This window comes from Aspergillus viridinutans (genome assembly GCF_018404265.1).
Source record: "Aspergillus viridinutans IFM 47045 DNA, scaffold_1, whole genome shotgun sequence".
NCBI classification, from domain to species: domain Eukaryota; kingdom Fungi; phylum Ascomycota; class Eurotiomycetes; order Eurotiales; family Aspergillaceae; genus Aspergillus; species Aspergillus viridinutans.
In genome coordinates this window covers 5,208,610-5,227,626 of record NW_025091217.1, presented here as the reverse complement: position 1 = coordinate 5,227,626, position 19,017 = coordinate 5,208,610, and the positions used below count along the sequence as shown (strand labels likewise).

Below are 19,017 nucleotides of genomic sequence, written 5' to 3'. Positions count from 1 at the left end.
GCTTATGCGTCATGATAGTAGTAAGCCTGTGAAATATTAATATATTACTCTAAACAGCCTAAACTAATTGTCGCAGAGCTTACATACAAGTAGTGGGTTATTACTATTTCATATTCACTGCGCATGTACCACTCTAGTACTCCGTAGATAAAGTGAACACACTCGGGCAGCGAATACTCTGAGGGTTACGCCATAGTAATCAATGAGCATTAACACCACTGTAGATCCTATCATCAAATTTGTATAGTAGATCAAATTGATTTCATCCTCCGCTGAGTTCACCTCAAACATCATAATAGTCACATGACCATTACCTGCCTAAAGGGTGTTGTTATAACTTATAAGTTATAACCTATCACCGTATCCCTACCCCTTTCATAAGGGGAGGAAAGAAGTGCTTAATTAGGCTATGTAGTAAGTGCCTGTTAAGTATGTACTACTAGCTGCTCTAGTAGCTCTCGGAGCTAGTCTTTGTGCTCCTGAGTGTAATTTTACCCATCACATGATTTGACTTATATCTAATGTCAAGCAGCTAAATTTTGTGGTTTTGCTTTTACTTTTCTTTTTTACCTTTTGCCTTTTACCCCCGCACAAACCAGCTCACTATGCAGTACTGCTGATACACATAACAAAAGAGCAATAATCTGGCTTTAATATGGACAAAACAGAGGACCAAAAAGAAACACTTCATTCATTATGCGGTCGCACAATTGTCCGAATCAGCAATGATCTTGTGGTGAAATCTGGCAATCTTCGGTCCCATGAAGCGCAAACACTTCGTTTCATTGCGGCAAACACAACAATCCCTGTACCCAAAGTTCATGATATCCGTTGGCAAGATGGCCAAGTTGAGTCTATTGTGATGGACTACATGCCTGGCAAGCGACTCGACGAAGCATGGCCTAGTTTGGATTCCAATCAGAAGCTCTCTATTGCCGACGAGCTTCACTCCTACATCAACCAACTTCGCAACTTGAAAGGTGACTACATCGGGGCCATTGATCGTGGGAAGGCTATAATCGGACAGATTGCATCAATCGAAGGCGGTCCATTTGATTCCGAGCAGCAGTTCAATGAGTTCATCCTAGGAGATATTGTGCCGTCGGCACCAGATATACTGCGCCATTACGCCAAATTTGCGCTTATGGATAACCATAAGATTGTTTTTACGCATGCTGATTTCGCCCCGCGGAATATCCTTGTCGAAGGCGGCCATGTCACTGCTCTCCTGGATTGGGAGTATGCGGGCTGGTATCCGGAACACTGGGAATATATTCAAGCGCTTCGGCAACTGAAACCGATGCCCGACTGGCCAGAATATCTGTCCCGTATTCTTCCACCTCAATACGAGAGAGAATACATAGGCATGTCCTTCCTAGTTCGTCTCTTACGTCACTAGCTGATGCATTATGGATATCATGTAACCATCTAGCACAAGGCTAAATCGAGCATATTATAAAAGAGTCCCCGTCGGCAGGTCCATTCTTCACGGGGGTTCTTGAAACGATGCCTCTGATAGAGGCTTCACTGATTGAATCTTGAAGTTCTGCCACTTCGATTCTCTTCGCAAGCCTTCGACTTTGTTCGGGGCGGTAATTGTCCATTGGCTGGAATACGAAAAACCCAGGTCCACCGTCCACCCTCTATATGCATCACACATGTGGATCCATTTGGAAACTCGAAAAATAAAGCTGTATGGCGATACTTGATGTAGTCGAGAGGGTCTCCGACCAAGACAAGAATGGAAACCTTGGTTGGCATTGTAATGAAGGGCCGAATGCTGCTTGATAATCTGGAATCTGGTTTGCTTATGCCTTGAAAGATGTGTATTGTAGCTGATGAAGACCTGGAAAAACGAAAGCTCTTTAAATAGACAAGAGGACGGTCATCCCTCTTCTGCCCATAACCCGAAAAGCATACCTGAAACAAATTTATGCGCGCGGTAACGCATGGGTCAGCAGTGTTTAGAACCTTTGGGGATTCCATTGATAACTTTAGCGCCCTCCTCAACCTGGGGGAATGATGAATGCTAATCGATGTCAGATAACCGAGGCGATGCGAGTTGGTCGAGTATTTAGCGCTCGGGTTGCTGGCTAACCATGCAGGTAACTCTTTGGTGAAACACTCAGATGGGTCTTCGTTCCGAATGGGCCGTCGTTCGACCAGGTTGAACCCGTTTGTATTCGCAACGGTCAGTCTTCTAGCTTCGGAGGTGTAGCTGCCTGGCGCATAAATTCCATGAAAGTGGCCCGACAGGGTGCGCTCCTCTGCCTTCTCTCGTCTATCTTTCTCCTTTTTTGCCTTCGTCTTCAGCCTGCTTCCATCTCTCCTCTTCTTCCTTCCGCCTCTCTTCTGCCTGCGGAAAGGGGGCTTTGTAGCCTGGGGAACTGCTATCAGTCATGGGCTTGTCGGAAGGGGAAGACAATAGCTTGAGTCAACTGAGCTGATTAGACGAAGAACGGGGATTTGCGTATCTGCTCCATGAACGCACTAGGGCAACTAGTTACGGTACTCACATCTCACAGTGTCGTCGGAACAGCGGACTTGCTGTGATGGACAGGACTCAATTTCAGCTATTTTTTGTGGAATTCGGTCCCTTACGCCATACTCCCGAAATCTGTTTGTCTTCTGGTTGTTCTCCGTCAATAAGGCTTTAAAAATGACATCGAAAAAAGCTGAAAAGGGTCTCAAGGACAACTTACTGCCATCGTATCCGCTCTGAAAGCATGAAGACCAGAGCGATAGCGCAATGATAATAGCCAGAATGTGAAAGTGCTTAGTTATTGGACTAGAGGACCTGCTGGTGGTCAGAACCAAACAAAGGTCGAGTCGACCTTAGAGGAGGAGAGGAATAAGACATCAACGAGTCGGGGTATATCTTCGAAACGGAGATTTTGGGAATAAACGATATTCAGAGCAGCAATAGCAGATACCGATTCTGGTCTATTGGGTCGACCAGATTGCTGAAGTCGTATTCCAAGTAGTTTCTCTAACACCAACGGCGTGACCCGAGCATTGATACCTCACAACGCAATCTCTCTGTCCTTCTGGTCAAGTTTGAAGTGATGCAGAGTCTTGCAAATAGATCCTGTTCTTTCTTTTTATACGTACGCTCTTATGCAAGGATCTGAGGATGTAATACCATTACATAACTCATCTTCCCTTATCTTTTCCCTGATCTTTGCCTTTCGCATATGTGATCCCTTGAGCTTTGCGCTAGATTTGCGTAAGTTGAATGCCCATGGACCTATAAATAGTTTGTCCTCGTTGAAGGTTTCTTTTTGCCGTCCAGAAGTTGAATACTGTTGATGCCTGTATCTCTTTCTTTTGACCTCTTGCAGCCTATGACCAAGAACTAAAGCAGCCACTATAAATTTATAGAAGAAGCTGTGAGCAATTTGGATGGCCCATCTACTTAAGGTAGGGTGTTAGTAATAGAACTTAGTGCAGGACATGGTGAAGGCCCAGGAACCTATCGAACCCTTCCGAGATCCTACTGTTCTGCATCACGTTGGAAGCGAGCCCTTCCGGTGCTGATGCATCATGGGGAGCCGCGGCATTTGCCCTTGGTCTGTTGCACGAGATCCAACGAGTCGATAGTGGTGATGATAGTAAATCTACGTGACAAGAAGGAGACCTTAGTGGACCACATTCCTAGACAAGGCACATTATCTGTCATGTCTACTGGTCCTCCCAATTGGCAAGCAAGCATATGGTTGAATTCACTGCTATGCATGATCGAGCAATTCAGTGCGGCATGAACCAACATAGCTTACTAAGATAGCCAGCCCTACTTCTCTAGAAAGGATTGACCACTTCCACCTATCCCACATTAGTCAGCCCTATATTCCTCATATGACCACTCCAGGGTGGATTAACCACTTACGCACCATAGAAAAGTGTCCTATGGGGACCGCCAGAGCCGTCTCTCGTAAGTCCTCTTTCGCGGAGGATTGGCTGCTGCATACCACACGAATCCGCCTCAGCCGGGATATGTAGAAAACTACTCAGTTACTAGATAATGAAGCAATGGTAGTGTTAGCAAAGCAATCGGTTTTGGCAATGCGATCAGGGGAGCATCAACACTCAAAGGGTGGTGGGCAGTCAACTACTGGGCACAGTTACTGCAACCTCGGTTTTTCTTGGTCTTTTTGGAGTGGGTGGGAGAACAGGAATGGCGCTGTTGAAAGATTGATATCTAATAAATAGAAAGGCTACAGACTCAGCTGATGTCCGCTGCAGTCTTACACGTAAAAAGTACGAGACCGTGGTATCAGACAGGGCCCGTTCGCGCTCCCTCTTGAGGATGCAACGTGTGTCTCTATAATAATCATTGACAAAGATTAAAGCGGTAGACTCGGCTGCTAAAAAATAAATATCGTATTGAGAAAGAGGGGAAGTATGCGCATTAGTTATGTACAAGTCTGCTCCTAAAGGGTATTAATACATCCCATTCAGCACTATCAATGGAATAGATCAAATTCATACAGCAATTACCCTAATAAATAAGAATACTGCACATTGGTGCCTATCATTTGTAAAGAATCATCCAGGAAACTGGAAGAAAATACCAATGTTGCCTTATAGCTAATGAGACCCAGGAAGCAATAACTGACTGGTATGTTTTCACCTTGATGACAGTTTAATGTAAAGCCTCGATGAAGACAGGGCGTAACTCTTACTCGGCCAACTCTAGGCTTGTTTATTGGAGCTCAAAAGTCGATTGCAACTCTTAGTGGCTACATACATGAGACTGTCCTCTACAATTATGGATGCCACTGAATGCAGACAGGCTTATAGGACAGTTTTCCGGAAGCGGACGTACCGAGGACGGCTTGACTCGACCTTGAGTCAACATGAGGCGCATGCCTTACACGACGCTTACCTGGCGTCCTTACCGAGGGACGGGTGTGCTAGGTCTCGCCGCCGGCACAATTCAGCCAGGGCGCCTTGTACGGTGCTTCCCACTACGACCGCCCAGCCACGTCTGGCACTCCCCCACCTCCCCCGGATGCATATCAGGAAATTATCTTCAGTGCTGGGTATATTGCTTTGGCGTCATACGTATGGGATGCCAATGCACACTTGGACTTGATGCGCGGCACGATCGCTCAGCCCCTTCCCACAGGCCACTGGTATGCTTGTTTGTGGCATGACGCACTTTTCGGGCGGTCTGACTTGGGGCCCCTGTATCGAGAGACAGCTCTTAGTAAAGATAGGGGATGGTTCATTGGTGACCAGATGTTCACTGGCTGTGGGCGAAGCTGCAGTTGCCCCAAGCGGTACCACAAATACGGCTTAGGTGCCACGCTAGCATGGACGCGCCACGCCTGGTGTTGTCTCCCCGGCTTGGTATCGCCGTCCGATGTGAGGACATTTGGATGCTTTGTTGCCAGCGTCCGGGCCATCCTCCGCTGCGGGGAGGGGAGGCATGACCCCTTTCCCCAAAGGAATACCTCTGCGGCACTACCAGTCCAGAAGGCGTGTGTCGGTGGGCTCGCGCAGGTTAGATGTCAAATAGTGCACCTGCTTGTATGGTGTGCACTTGATGCCCAATCGCTCGCACCAAGGTTTCGCTATCCCATGGGTGGCGATACCGCTGTCATATTGAGGGAGTCACTGTAGTGGGCCTCCTCGTTAGACCCTGAATTTCGCAACGTCTCTGATCCCCTATGAGAATGCAAAGCGTGTACAGTATAGTCTATGTGTGCCGAAAATGCATCGAAAACAATCTATAGTGGGCTTGGTCTTGCTGTACTCACTAATTACATTTGTGTCAACCGCTGGAAGTACTAGCGCCTTCAAATCACCTTTCAGAACCTACCCGATTGGTGTACACCAGCATCGCCTGTAACTTAGCCGTTCGAAAGATGAGTCAATGATCGGGCGGGCAAGTGAGCCAGATCCTGAGATTATAGATGTTTCTGGCGATGGCGACCGGCTGCCGGACTGCCCTGCTCTTCATTATTATATGCATAATCATTGCTCGCTTAGGAATACATGACAATACTGATATGTGACTGAAATTAGAAAACAATAGATCAAAATTGTATGTATCCTGCTCGGTACAGTGGACATTAGATGAGCTTGGTCGACCACTCTACTGTGGGTCCAGTATACCTGGCTGCAGGGTCTGCAGCCCACCAAAACTCTTCGGGCTGGGAAAGGATCGTATAGGAGGCGATGCTGTTCACACAGTCCATTCGAGTGTACTTTGTGTGCAAGGCTGCAGTGATAATTTGGACCCGTTCCTGCCAAGACGCACTGTTGTAACTGCGGCAGCTAGTACAGGCCTCGAAGTGCGCAATGCTCGAACTTATGATCTCGTCGTACCGATCCGTATCCTGGCAGCGGTCACGGATGCTATAGTTGTGAGGGGTTGCAGTGGGCGGCATTGGATTCAGGGAATTCAGCACCGGATCTCCATAGGGGTCAACGACAGGCCTGCTGCAAGGGTCAGGTGCGGTCAGATGATCTAGCAGAACGTCGTTCTGGTAGCGTGCCGTATAGATCTGGGAGATAAACACTCGACCGGTAGCGTGGAGAATCCATTCGGCATCATGGTTGATTGCCCAAGCCCAGACGTCGACGCAGAACCGGCGGAGAATGTCCACACTCTCTAAGCCTGTATGGACGCTGACAATTGTCAGAAGGTTGTAATATACATTCCCAATATTATCGTGACGGCGGTCACACACGTCGTGTATAGCGCATGAAACGGAAGCGACCGCAGTCACGATATCGAGATCTTCCGTACTCGGACCTTGCGCCGCGTTGAGCTGCTGAAGTGTGGACGCAAAAAAGCTGCTACTAACGAGACGAAATTTGATGCTACACAATTCGTTGTCAGGACATAGGAGTTTACTGCCGTCGTGCGGCCGGAGGATGTCGAGATACGCGGTGAGGATACACATGAGCCAAGCATCCATGATTTTTCGCTCCAGCTGGTCCTCGGCGTGCTCTTGGTGAACATGTCTAATGTACCCGGCGACGAGCTCCGCCATTGTCTCCATTGCCGGGTCAACCTCCGGGGAACGAGGCAGAAATTCGTAGTAGTCTGAACAGATTGTGAACATGCTGGCCGCACAGGAGCCGCGTAGACATGCCTGACACAGGCGCCTAGTGTCCAGGCTACCCCAAGTGTATCCAAATCCTAGATCGGCCATTGCGTATCCAAATTGCGTCCGGGGCACCTCCATAATTTCGGCCATGGCGGGTACAAAGACCTTGCTGCGAGCTACAAACCCGAGTCTGGGCGGCGCATCAAGGACACGAAGCTGCGGTGGGGGCTCTTTGAGCTCTCGTACCCATGCCAAGCTCTCGCTCAGAAGCGAACTTTTCATTTCTTTATTATAACTGCCAACAGGACTCGCGTCGAAGAGGGCGGGCCACATCGCCGGATTCCAGTTCTTCATAATCTTTGGCAGTAGCCGAATGTCCGAGGCGAGCTGTCTTCCGCACTCATCATTGGGAACGTAAAGGTCTGGTCCGAATAAATGAATTTTGATGGCGGTCATACTGATAGGTGTGACAAGTAGTGGAGCACAGACAAAGTGTAGATACTGTACGAGTCTAGACGGGAGCAGCGAGGAGTGAAGTTATCATCAAGGAAGGAACAGCACCAGGACCACTTGTAAACAAAATTATTGTATTGACCCGATGCCAGCGTCACAATGTACCTAACCATATGATACGATAGCAACGACGTTACTTTTCAGAGTGATCGAGATTGTCCTAGATTCTTGATATAAGTCTGAAAGACCTGTCTGAGCCGTTCGGACCGTCGAGAGGTTTCATAAAGCAATTACTACCCCTATCGCGAACCTACCTGCTCATCTTGCAACGTAGAAATGATACCTAAACACCCCCCCCCCCCCCCCGGGTCCGAACGGGAAGGAGCCGGCGCGACGTGGCTCCATCAAGCAGGAGCAACGTGGCGGCAAATAGCAGAAGGACTGAAGTCAACAAAGCAAGGCGATGCACGTTGTCCTACATCGATTTGGATTAAACTACAGGATGAGAAACATACACACCTCTAACATCAATACAAATATATCATTCGCCGAAGAGGTGACAAAAGTTGCTGCAACCACATTCGACTTGATATACTGGCGGGCAGAATGGTCATGGTTTGGGATTGGATGGATCTGCATCAACCCATGATTTACCGTATACGTGATTTTAAAACAATACTACTTATAGTAGGTAGGCAGTAGTAGGAAGATCTCTCATTTAGAGAATACTGCAGATATTATAGACAGTCTATAACCTACAAGCTTATTAATATTATTAAAAATATACTGCAAGACTGACATGGCATGTAGAGTTGCATAACCTGAACTGGTAAAATCAAATCCGACCCTGAGCGGTTTGGTGCGAGTTTAACCACAAAAACTCATATGCCCCTCAGTTATCATTTATCTATTATAGATGTGTGAATCACATAGAGAGATGTCCTCTCTCACTAATCCAAAAAAGGGGGGGAAAAAAAGAAAAAGAAAAGAAAAGAAAAATCGACATATGGTATCTTATTTGAACACACCCTGACGCGTATCATAGATTTATTGTATAATGCGTTGAGCACTTTTGCCGGAAATCCTCGGGACGGAAGCCGCATTCATCAAAGTCTAAGTGGCAGAGGATGGCTATGCATTATGAGGTCGTTATCTAGGTCACTTGAGTCACATCATGTCTGTGAGATGGCTACAGTAGCGATAGCAAGGATCTCTGGCGGTGCGGACCGTACATTACCCCAGAGGTTTGCTTTTATGGTCAAAACTCAAACTAAGATATAATATGCCTGTGAACAATGTCTACTAATGCTACACCGATGCCTGGAGCATGTCGACTCTCTATAGCCTTTCCTCGTCCCGTCCTGCCCCACTAAGTATCAAAGGACGTATGCCTGATTAGGGACTGTTGCAATAATGTTCACAGGCTAGTGGTGACCATTAATAGGGCTTTTGTGTATGATGCTTTAAAGGATATAAACCTATTCTAATAAAATTAATTAACTAGGACTTATCCAAGTAACCAGGCTCTATAGAATCCTAGAATCCTTTCTAGTAGTAGTCATCGTCAAATTTATAGTACATAAGGTCAGAGATAGGAAGATCTTTCTAACTAATAGGATATTATTCAAGTGTCTATGCAATACTAATATTTAAATTAATAAAGTATTTTCACTTAGTCTTATTATACTATAATGGGATATTCATAGTCGTTAAGGACGTGGAGTCTTTGAAGAGGGTGAGGGTAGGGGGTAGGCTAATAGCTACCCTATACTTACCTCATTATCTTTAAGGGATTCCAGTCTTCTTTTATATTTTAACCTAGGCTAAGAAGGAATATAAGGTCTAGGTAGCTATATATAGACTTATAGAGTAATAATAATTATTAGATATTATTACACATCTAATAGACTTTCCTAAAGTTATATCTATGCTAGTTAATATTACATCCTCCCCTACTTAGAAGTTCTGAAGTTATAATCATGGTATATATACTAAGCTTATCTTAAAAGAAGTATATAAACTGCACTAGAATAAACTAAGTAAGGTCCACTAGTTCTCATAAAGTAGTAATTCACAGCGTGAAAAGGCCATAGTTTCTGGCTCAAAAGCCATACACAACCATGTCCTTTCCATTGTCACCCAGACTTACTCTGTAGTAAGCTGTAGATGTCAATCTATTACTCCAATAAGCCTAAACTATTCTCACAGATGTCATATACAAGTACTGGCAGCCGTCAATGCGGGGAATCCCATCCCATCCTATCCTCCATCTCCCATACAGAGTAATACCATGAAACTCTACCATCTCTTTCTGTCCATCACCTTCACTACATCAACAGCCACAGCCACAGCAGAAGCAGACTACATCATCATCGGCGGCGGCACAACCGGCCTCCTCCTCGCCAACCGCCTCTCCTCAACCCCAACCACCACCGTCCTCGTCCTCGACCCCGGCAAAGACACCCGCACCAACCCCAACGTCACCAATCCAACGCAATGGCTCCGCAACGCACACACAGAGATAGACTGGGCCTACGCCTCCACTCCCCAGTCCCACGCCCTCAACCGCACCCTCTCCTACACAGCGGGGCGCATCCTAGGCGGCACGAGCATGATCAACGGGATGACGTACCTGCGCGCTGACAGCCCTGAGATCGATGCGTGGGAGGCGCTGGGTGCTAAAGGCTGGAATTGGGGGTCCCTGTGGCCGTATTATTTGCGCACAGAAAAGTTTAGTCAGCCGTTGGGATGGCAGGTGGATGCCGGGGCGGATGATGTGTCTGCTTTTCATGGGGAAAGGGGGAATGTGGATGTTTGTTTCACGATGCAGCTGTCGACAACAGGATTCTGGGAGAAGGTGAGGGATGCGTGGGTGGGTTTAGGGGTGAGATGGAACAAAGATCCGAATGGGGGGTCGGTTGAAGGGGTTTCGGTGTGGCCGCAGACGATTGATTGTAAGGAGGATGTGAGGTGTAGTTCTGCGAAAGCGTTTTATTATCCTGTTGATGGGAGGGAGAATCTGAGGGTTGTTAGGGGGACAGTCAGAAGAATCCTCTGGGGGGAGAGTGAGAGTGAGAGTGGACGAGAAAGGCATGTGGCGGTGGGAGTCGAGTATCTGGATGAGACGGGAGAAGTGCAGACTGCAATGACCCGCAAAGAAGTGGTACTGTCAGCTGGGGCGCTGCGGACGCCTCCCATCCTCGAAGCATCGGGTGTTGGCGACGCGGGCAGGCTCAGGGGACTCGGGATCGAAACGCGAATCGACCTCCCCGGCGTGGGAGAGAACCTGCAGGACCAGCCGAATGTGCCTCTGCTGTACATGGGCAGTCTCAACGTCTCGGGATACGCGCCATATGCCACGTTTGTAACGGCGTCGCAGCTCTTTGGCGAGGACCTCGAGGATATAGCTGCGTATGCTCCTCTGTCTAACGTTCAATGCAAGAATACTGACATTAACAGAACAACACTCTCCTCCATCCCAGCCTGGGCTGAATCACTCGCCTCATCCTCAGCCAACAACCTCAACAGCAGCGCGATAAAACACATCCTCACCCTCCAGCACACCCTCATCTTCAAGTCCAACGTAACCATCGCGGAAATCCTCACCACCGCGTCCGGAACCACCCTCCTCTCGGCCTACTGGCTGCTCCTCCCTTTCTCCAGGGGCAGCGTGCACCTCTCGTCAACAAAGGAAAAAGACATAAACGCCCCCAGCATCGACCCGAACTTTTTCCAGGTAGACTTTGATCTCCAGACAGAAATGGCGATAGGGAGACTAGCGCAATCATTCTGGGAACAGGGACCCGTGAAGAGCTTGCACGCGGTTCCGATGCCTGGACGGGGGCTGGAGGGTAATGCAACAGACCCCCAATGGACGGCGTTTATGAAAAACACTTGTGAGTTTGCAATGCAACCAGCAAACGAAAAGTGCGATACTGATTGATTAGTTGGGCCGAATTACCACCCGATCGGGACCGCGAGTATGATGGCTCGAGAGCTGGGGGGCGTCGTCGATTCGCGGCTCAAAGTCTACGGCACGGAGAATGTCAGGGTCGTCGATGCGTCGGTGATTCCGCTGCAGGTGAGTGGGCATCTCACGGCGACGTTGTATGCGATGGCCGAGCGGGCGGCGGATATCATATTGAATAGGAGACAAGATTAAGGAAGATGAAAAGAAAGAGATGCATTCACCAAACTCCATCCAGGTATCCGTAATGTAACAAGTCTAGTAGATATAACATGCTTTTGCCGTCCTGCTTTTGACCTTCAGTGAAGGAAGCGCTGCTAAACTGCCTGCAACATATCCAGCATCCCCTTGGTCTGACACGCCTGGTGCGCCATTTCCACCTCCTCGCGCACCCGCCGATGCAGCCGCTCCACCATCTTGTCGATCTGCGCCGATTGTCCCAGGTTCCCCGAGTAGATGTCCAACAAGTTCATGGCGACCTCCACGCACAGCGTCACCAGCCGCGGCTCCGTGATGTTCTTGTGCACCCACTGCAGCACCGGCTGCAGCGTCTCCTCGTCGCGGCCCTGCAGCGCAGCCCGCAGCGCGGAGCGGTGCCGTAGCGCCGTGAACAGCGTCAGCTGCGCCGTCTTGTCGTTCGACGCCAGCACCTGGTCCAGCGCCGCCGAGTACCGCGCCTTGCGCAGGTCGTACTCCCACGTCTGCTCCTTCTTGCGCTTCTTCTTGTCCTGTCCTTCGATCACGATGTCCACGCCTTCGCCGATGAAATCCCGTCCGCGCAGCCGCTTCTCCCAGCCCGACCCGCGCTGCTTCTGCTGCTTGGCTACCTTTCGGTCGTGCTCCTCCAGCTTGCCCTCCAGCAGCGCCTGCATCTCCTTGCGTCGTTCGCGCTCCCGGATCTTCTGCTGGCCGGACAGCCGGGTCTTGATCGATAACAGACCCGACTGCATGCCCACGGCGATGTGCTTGTCCTCCCGCGCGACCCCAGACGTGATCACCTGCAGCGACAGGATCGGAGACGGGTACTTCGAACCCGAAACCACGTTCCACCCGGTCGTCTCAAACACCTTCATGTGCCCGTCCAACGCACCACTGAGCAGCCTCTCCCCGTTCGACGCCAACGCCAGCGCCGTCACCGTCTTCTGGTGGCTCTGGATCATATGCAGCGGCTTCCCCGCCACGATATCCAGCACAGCAATCTTATTCTCCGCCGAAGCCAGCAGCGTCGTCCCCGTCGGCATGGGCAACACGCTCTCAATCGGCGCCGCCATCTTGAACGTCATCGCCGCCCGGTTCTCCACCCGCGGATCCCACAGCCGCACCGTCCGGTCATAACTCCCCGACACCACCAGCCCAGACGCCGCCAGCGAGCCAGGCATGTACGCCCCGCTGCGCACATAGTCCGTATGCCCCAGGAACGTCCGCGCGCTGCTCTCGCTCGGCAGATCCCACAGCCGCACCGTCCGGTCGTCGCTGGCGCTCAGCACCGAGGTCGGGTCGCTCGGCGAGAACTTGGTCACCCACACCGGCTGCCGGTGGTCCTTCCACGTCTTCAGGATCGCCCGCGACGCGACGTCGAAGACCTGCACCGTGCCCGTGTCGTCGCCTGTCACCACCACCCGGCCGTCGGGTCGCACGTCGGTGCCGCGCACGGTATCGTCGAAGCGAGTGATTGTGCGGAGCAGTTTGCGGGTGCGGATGGAGTAGATCTGCACGCGAGCACCGGTCGTCACGGTGAAGACGTCGGGCGGCTGTGTGAGGGACGGGAAGGCGGAGGCGGACGAGGGCGCGGCGGGCTGCGTGATGAGATTGATGGGACCGTTGGCGGGAGAGGGGATGAGGAGCGGATTCTTAAAGGTCTTCCAGTACTGCTGCTCGGGCGTCAAGCGGGTCGACGGCAGCGCAGGCAGCTTGACCTGCTGCAGGGGGAGGACGGGGGCAGCCATGGCTGCTTCCGGTGTCTGATTTGTCGATTATCGATCGGAAACGGTATCAGAATATCAATGAGTTGAGAGAATACTCGTTCGTCAGCGACTGGCGTGGTGTGGTGGTTGAAGCTGGTAATGATCTTGAAGTTTTTTATCACATCAAAAAGGTTCTATCGCAACGCTGATTGGCAGATACCGCTAGTAATTTATTTGTATTCAATGTGTATTAGACGACGTATCAATATATCTCCGGTATTTTATATTTGCTTCTGCCTGAGGCATCGATCGAAGCCCTAATTCTAATAGCACTTCTAAATAAACACAACTATCGGAAGACTATTAATTCTTTGGAGCTTTGAGGCAAGTGGATACTGCCGAACCCAATTCTGCTGACAATGTGACGAATGGAAATCCTACACGTAGATCTACAGCTCCAGACAACTTGCTAGCGAATGAACGATTCAGCGCAATGATCTAGAACACAAGCAGATTGATTCTATTCAGGTGCCATCCAAGGAAGCTTAAAGGTGGATCACAGAGCTAGTAAGCCAAACTATCTGTGCCTTAGCAGTCACACCCACCCCTTCCGGTGTGGGTGCACCACACCATAACTGCCAACCACAGCATAACTGCTAAGTACCTTTTATATGGCATCACCATATAAAAGGTACATACTGCCTAAGTTAAATATCAGGGTATTTACTAAGGGTAACTATATTTCAGATAGTAATATTAGAATTTCATAAAGGACTATATCATAATTTAAAAAGCCTTTTAAGAGTTTTAACCAAAAATTCAAGATATGAGAATGTGCAAAGTTTTCCTCTACAAAACTCTTTCTTAGGGAAAAGAATAAAGAAAGATTATTTTATCTTAATACTTGTAATTTTTCTTTCTAATAATAAAGATAGTAATAAAAGATAGCTACTTATATATATAAATAATAATAAACTAGAAAAACTAAATGTGTACATAGTACTACATACCTAGATTAAATAATCTATATGTACCTTTTATATGGTGATGCCATATAAAAGGTACTTGGCAGTTATGCTGTGGTTAGCAGTTACAGTGTGGTGCACCCACACCGGAAGGGGTGGGTGTGACTGCTAAGGCACAGATACCTAACTGTGGTGCTTCGCGCCAACTAGCTGCGTCTATTCAATAGAGTTGGACTCCCAAATTGCCATAAGCAGTAAGACAAACACAGTTAGAAGTGGCTTGCTCGTCCAATGAGCCAGCTCAGGAGATAAAAAGCAAATATCAGTCGACTCACCTGATCTGTCTGGTTTGAAAGTGTTCCTGTTCAAAAGGATGTGACATACCGCGCATATGGTCTGGCATTCCCTCTTCAAGGTGTCGTTTGCCTTCAATAGTAGATGTCGATCTATGCGAACACCTGTACATGTCACTATGTGGCTTGCGCACCCCAATTGTGGCATATTCGCTGCCCAGCTTAGAATCGGTGTGAGGATCAGTAGACCTAGATACTGGACCAGCGAATATAAATATCTCCTCCTTACCCGTGGACAGTGCATCTCCATCCTCATCAATACATTCTGCATTTGCATTGCAAAAGTTGCCAGACCATCATCATCATCATCATCATCATCATGCATTTCTCCGTCCTCGCCCTCGTCACTCTCACCATGAGCGCTGGCCTCGCATCAGCCGTCAGCCTCCCCTCCACGGCCTGCTGGAGCCTCCAATCCGTCATCCAAGGCGTCGACATCGAGGGTTTCTTCGGCCACGCCCAGAAGGAGATCTGCAACAAAGGCTGCAAAGTCAAGCTGTCCGAGTACGAGCCCCACCTGCGCAACTTTGGCATTTCCGTGATCGAAACCGAAACCTCCAACAAGGGCGCGCCGCAGCTGAACAACGCCTACACCAGCGGCCTGGACAGCATCATCGACCTGGCCCGGACGAAATGCGCAGCCGGAGAGGACGATCTGTGCGCCATGAATGCCTCTGAGTTGCAGTCCCTGGCCAAGTGTCTCAAGGCCAACGCGTGGAGGATGATTCTGGACAACGCCTTGAGCCTGTGGCCAGTCCTGACGACGAATTGCCAACTGCAGTATGACGTCTTTTCGAACCCGGCCTTCTGGGAGGAGGATATCCCGACCTATTTCCGTGGATTTGCCGAGAACTGTGAGAAGAACTGAGTCGGGGTCCGTGGATAGGGTTCATCGGGAGCTGAAGGGTTTGCAGGATGTCGTCGGAATTGTGGATATTCGGATTCCCGACAGCATAATATAATTGGCAACTGTGTAACTAGTGCACGGCACTTTTTGAATATACATCAGTAGTTGAACACCTCAGCTTGATGAGCGACAATTTGTGTCGACCCAAGGATCTAGATTGTAGTAATATGAGGTGTGTTCCAAGATTGAGGGGATTCAGAAGCGCTGATCAGAGCTTTGACTCTGGAGAGTGCCGGCTGTACGGAGTAGATGGATCATGGCTGCATACGCGGTGCGACAAGATGATCGTCAATGAATAGAGGATCATGGTCTAGTTCCGAGTCAGCTATTGATGAGGAAACCTTTGCTTTTTCCACTGAGATAAAAGCTGTCCAGACTCCAGACAGGCATTTCTAGCTACGTAGGAGAAATGATTATGGTCAAAGAGTTTGCTCCTGAGGCGTCTGCATCGGACATGTCGAACTCTGACTCGGGAGATAGAATGGCTTCATATTGCTTTTTCTAGTTTCTATATTCCAGTTGACATGTAGAATAACATTAGCATACTAGCATACTTGTGAGGACAGTGGCTTTTATCTAAACACACCAGCACAATTTCTTGCGTCTTCAGTCCTTTCAAGCAGCAAGAGTGCAAGACAACCGCTCTGCCGCAACGATGTATATGGAATCCCTGATGACGAAGGCGTTGAACTCGAACTGGACTCGAGACCTGTTGATGAACATTGCCCGACAAGGTCCGATCCCCCAACACATCGCATTCATGATGGACGGGAATCGACGATTCGCGCGAGCGCACAGTATGCCAATTGAGCAAGGGCATAAACTCGGGGCGGCAGCAATGAAAAAGGTAATGCGCAGGGACCGATGCCTAGATCTGTGCCGGAGGCAGTGTCCTGACTGACTGCTGAAGGTCCTGGAAACCGGCTATACCGCCGGGATCAAGGTAATCACGCTATATGCGTTCAGCATCGGTAACTTCAAGCGGCCGAGGGACCAAGTCGAGACCATCATGGCTGTACTCCGAGAGCAAATCGTTATGTACTCTGCTCCCGGCGGATTGGCGGAGCAGTTCGATGTTTCGATTCGGGTGTTGGGCCGCTTAGAGATGTTGGACGGACAGACTCGGGGCACAATCGAGAAGGCGGTTGAGGCGACGCGGAAAGGGAGATCAATCTTGAACTTATGTATGGCGTACACATCGCGCGACGAGATGACACGAGCCATGCGACGATGCGTGGAGGAGTATCCTCACGCAGCCATCACGTCGCAATCGCTTTCGGACAAGATGGACACGGCGGACAACCCGCCCGTGGATCTCGTGGTCCGATCGTCGGGGGTGTATCGACTGAGTGACTTTCTGCTCTGGCAGTGCCACGAGGATACTCAGATCCAGATCGTGGATGCGACGTGGCCGGAGTTTGGGGCCTGGGAGTCGTTTATGGTGTTGCTGAGATGGCAGAGAATGGAAAGAATGAAAATGACCACCAGAAGGAGCAGCGGTTTAGCTACAGCTGGCTCGCAGGTCATGGCCAGCTCCTCTGTCTCATTCTCGCCAGTTGTTTGTGCCTTGCCGCTTCTCTTTTCGTTTTTGAGTGCCCTGTCGTGCTATTATTTCCTGGTAACTGTATGACCTTTAGCAAGCGAGCGTAGTGCTATTACTCTAAGCTGATATCCATTTACCACCACGGTTCAATTCCATCCCTGTTTCTTCCGAGGCAATTGTACATCCAGTCCATCAATCTCATCGTCACAAAGCTGCAGTTGACCTTTTCATGATGGAAATCATGAGCCCCGGCGTTGGAAGCCACCAAGACGTATAAGAAGGGACATGTAGAGGTAATGGGCTTGATATTAAATCCAGAAAAAGCCATTGCGCAAAACTATTCGCTGAAATACCCATAGATCAGTGAAGAGAAAGCAATTATATCCACATTGACTTTGGCACAGCGGGATGTCAAAAAAGCAAATGATATCCGTATACGTACTTGTTTCAGGGGTGGTGCGCATACCCGGACTATCATGATTAATTACCTGCCTTCTAAGTTATTGATACTCTTCAGCTTAATCAGAGCCAGCTTAGTTTATATTCTTCTCCGACAAATAGGCAGCGGGGATCTTCATCTTCTTATTCTATTTCATATGCTTAAAGTGCAAAATAGCAGCATCCCAGTTGACAGATTACCTGTCCACTGTCGTAAGAGGAGGTACTTTTAAGATTAATTCCTGTAGGGTCTATTGTGCTCCCTGCACAGTGCATTTGACATATCCCTTGCATAAATGAACAAGGCATGCTCCCCATCCATGCGGATTGAGCATGACACATAACATTCCACGCATACTCCACCACGGTCAAGCAGGAGGCGTCATATTCGACAGAGAAGACTTTCAGTCTCAAAATGGAAATCGGAAATGGGTGGTTACACATCTCGAGGACGCTTCCGGTCAAGACTAAGCCTGTTACTCGATATTTTCATGGCGTAGTCCACACCAAGACGAGTCCGACGTAATCACTATAAAAAAGTAAAGCAACGGCCAAGCATGGCCCGATGACGCACAAGGCTCGATTCATGCGGAATCCTACCCAACCGGCCCCGCATGTTTAAAGATAGCGGAGCAGACACTGATCAGGCAATACAATTTCTGTAGTTAACGTGCCGAGTCGAGCCCACTGTGTTGTGGCTGTGGGATGTAGTTTGAGACAGGCAGCAAGATTCTGGTTCTAATTGCGTCCGTCAGCTTGCGACATTGGCATATGAGTATATTCGGAAGATGACCAGGCTGGACTCGTATCTCTGGTTCGTTCCCTCATGTACTCCATATAATGATGGATAACTACAGAAAAACAATAGCTTTATGGTTAGAACTGTTGTTGTCTAGATAGATAGATTTATGTGCCCAAGGCTGCAAGGCGATCGTTGTGGAGAACTCATGCGGGACTGGTACTTAGCAGTCAGGTATTATTGCTGTCTCAGTCTGGCCGATGATCGTCAGCATCTGGAACAGTCTCCCTGTCTCTGCACTCCATACCATTCCGAGTCCGAATCATTGGATAATGAGGATAGCTGCTACGGATATAAATTCCTTGATTACTTTGTACAGAGAATAGGCTTCGTCTTTCGAGGTGGTCAGGACGAGCTGACAGGAGTGAGACACGTCAGTGTCGATTGTGGCTGGGAGTTGGAAACAGGGCGTAAAATACCGTAAGGCTGTATTCAGATCCGGATGTCATGCAGGAACAGCTTCCGTCCGCCAATCATATCCCCCGAATAGATTACTACCAGCCTCCTCCCAGCCTCCCACGACATCCAACCAACCAATCACAGGCGTTGGTCAGCGGATTACGACGTATGGGTTATCGCGATCTTGCCCGCTTTTGCTTATCGCCTTGTTTTGGCTGCCCTCCGTCC

At 49.2% G+C, this 19,017-nt stretch overlaps 6 protein-coding genes across 6 annotated transcripts; 4 read left to right on the top strand and 2 right to left on the bottom strand.

Annotated features, from left to right (window-relative positions):
- Nucleotides 1-655: 655 nt before the first annotated feature.
- Aspvir_001520 (uncharacterized protein) lies at nt 656-1,399 on the top strand (the record flags this gene model as incomplete). Its single annotated transcript, XM_043266640.1, has 1 exon — nt 656-1,399. One exon carries the CDS (start codon nt 656-658, stop codon nt 1,397-1,399), a length of 744 nt encoding a protein of 247 aa, XP_043122575.1.
- Nucleotides 1,400-6,077: 4,678 nt separating this feature from the next.
- Aspvir_001519 (uncharacterized protein) lies at nt 6,078-7,517 on the bottom strand (the record flags this gene model as incomplete). The annotated part of the gene is made up of 1 exon (XM_043266639.1): nt 6,078-7,517. The coding sequence occupies one exon, from the start codon at nt 7,515-7,517 to the stop codon at nt 6,078-6,080; it is 1,440 nt and encodes a 479-aa protein (XP_043122574.1).
- Nucleotides 7,518-9,804: 2,287 nt separating this feature from the next.
- Aspvir_001518 (GMC family oxidoreductase) lies at nt 9,805-11,676 on the top strand (the record flags this gene model as incomplete). Its single annotated transcript, XM_043266638.1, has 2 exons — nt 9,805-11,410; nt 11,462-11,676. The coding sequence occupies 2 exons, from the start codon at nt 9,805-9,807 to the stop codon at nt 11,674-11,676; spliced, it is 1,821 nt and encodes a 606-aa protein (XP_043122573.1).
- A 122-nt stretch (nt 11,677-11,798) lies between these two features.
- Nucleotides 11,799-13,427, bottom strand: Aspvir_001517 (snoRNA-binding rRNA-processing protein UTP15; the record flags this gene model as incomplete). Its single annotated transcript, XM_043266637.1, has 1 exon — nt 11,799-13,427. The coding sequence occupies one exon, from the start codon at nt 13,425-13,427 to the stop codon at nt 11,799-11,801; it is 1,629 nt and encodes a 542-aa protein (XP_043122572.1).
- A 1,595-nt stretch (nt 13,428-15,022) lies between these two features.
- Aspvir_001516 (uncharacterized protein) lies at nt 15,023-15,571 on the top strand (the record flags this gene model as incomplete). Its single annotated transcript, XM_043266636.1, has 1 exon — nt 15,023-15,571. The coding sequence occupies one exon, from the start codon at nt 15,023-15,025 to the stop codon at nt 15,569-15,571; it is 549 nt and encodes a 182-aa protein (XP_043122571.1).
- A 694-nt stretch (nt 15,572-16,265) lies between these two features.
- Nucleotides 16,266-17,240, top strand: Aspvir_001515 (undecaprenyl diphosphate synthase family protein; the record flags this gene model as incomplete). Its single annotated transcript, XM_043266635.1, has 2 exons — nt 16,266-16,457; nt 16,521-17,240. 2 exons carry the CDS (start codon nt 16,266-16,268, stop codon nt 17,238-17,240), a joined length of 912 nt encoding a protein of 303 aa, XP_043122570.1.
- Nucleotides 17,241-19,017: the final 1,777 nt, after the last annotated feature.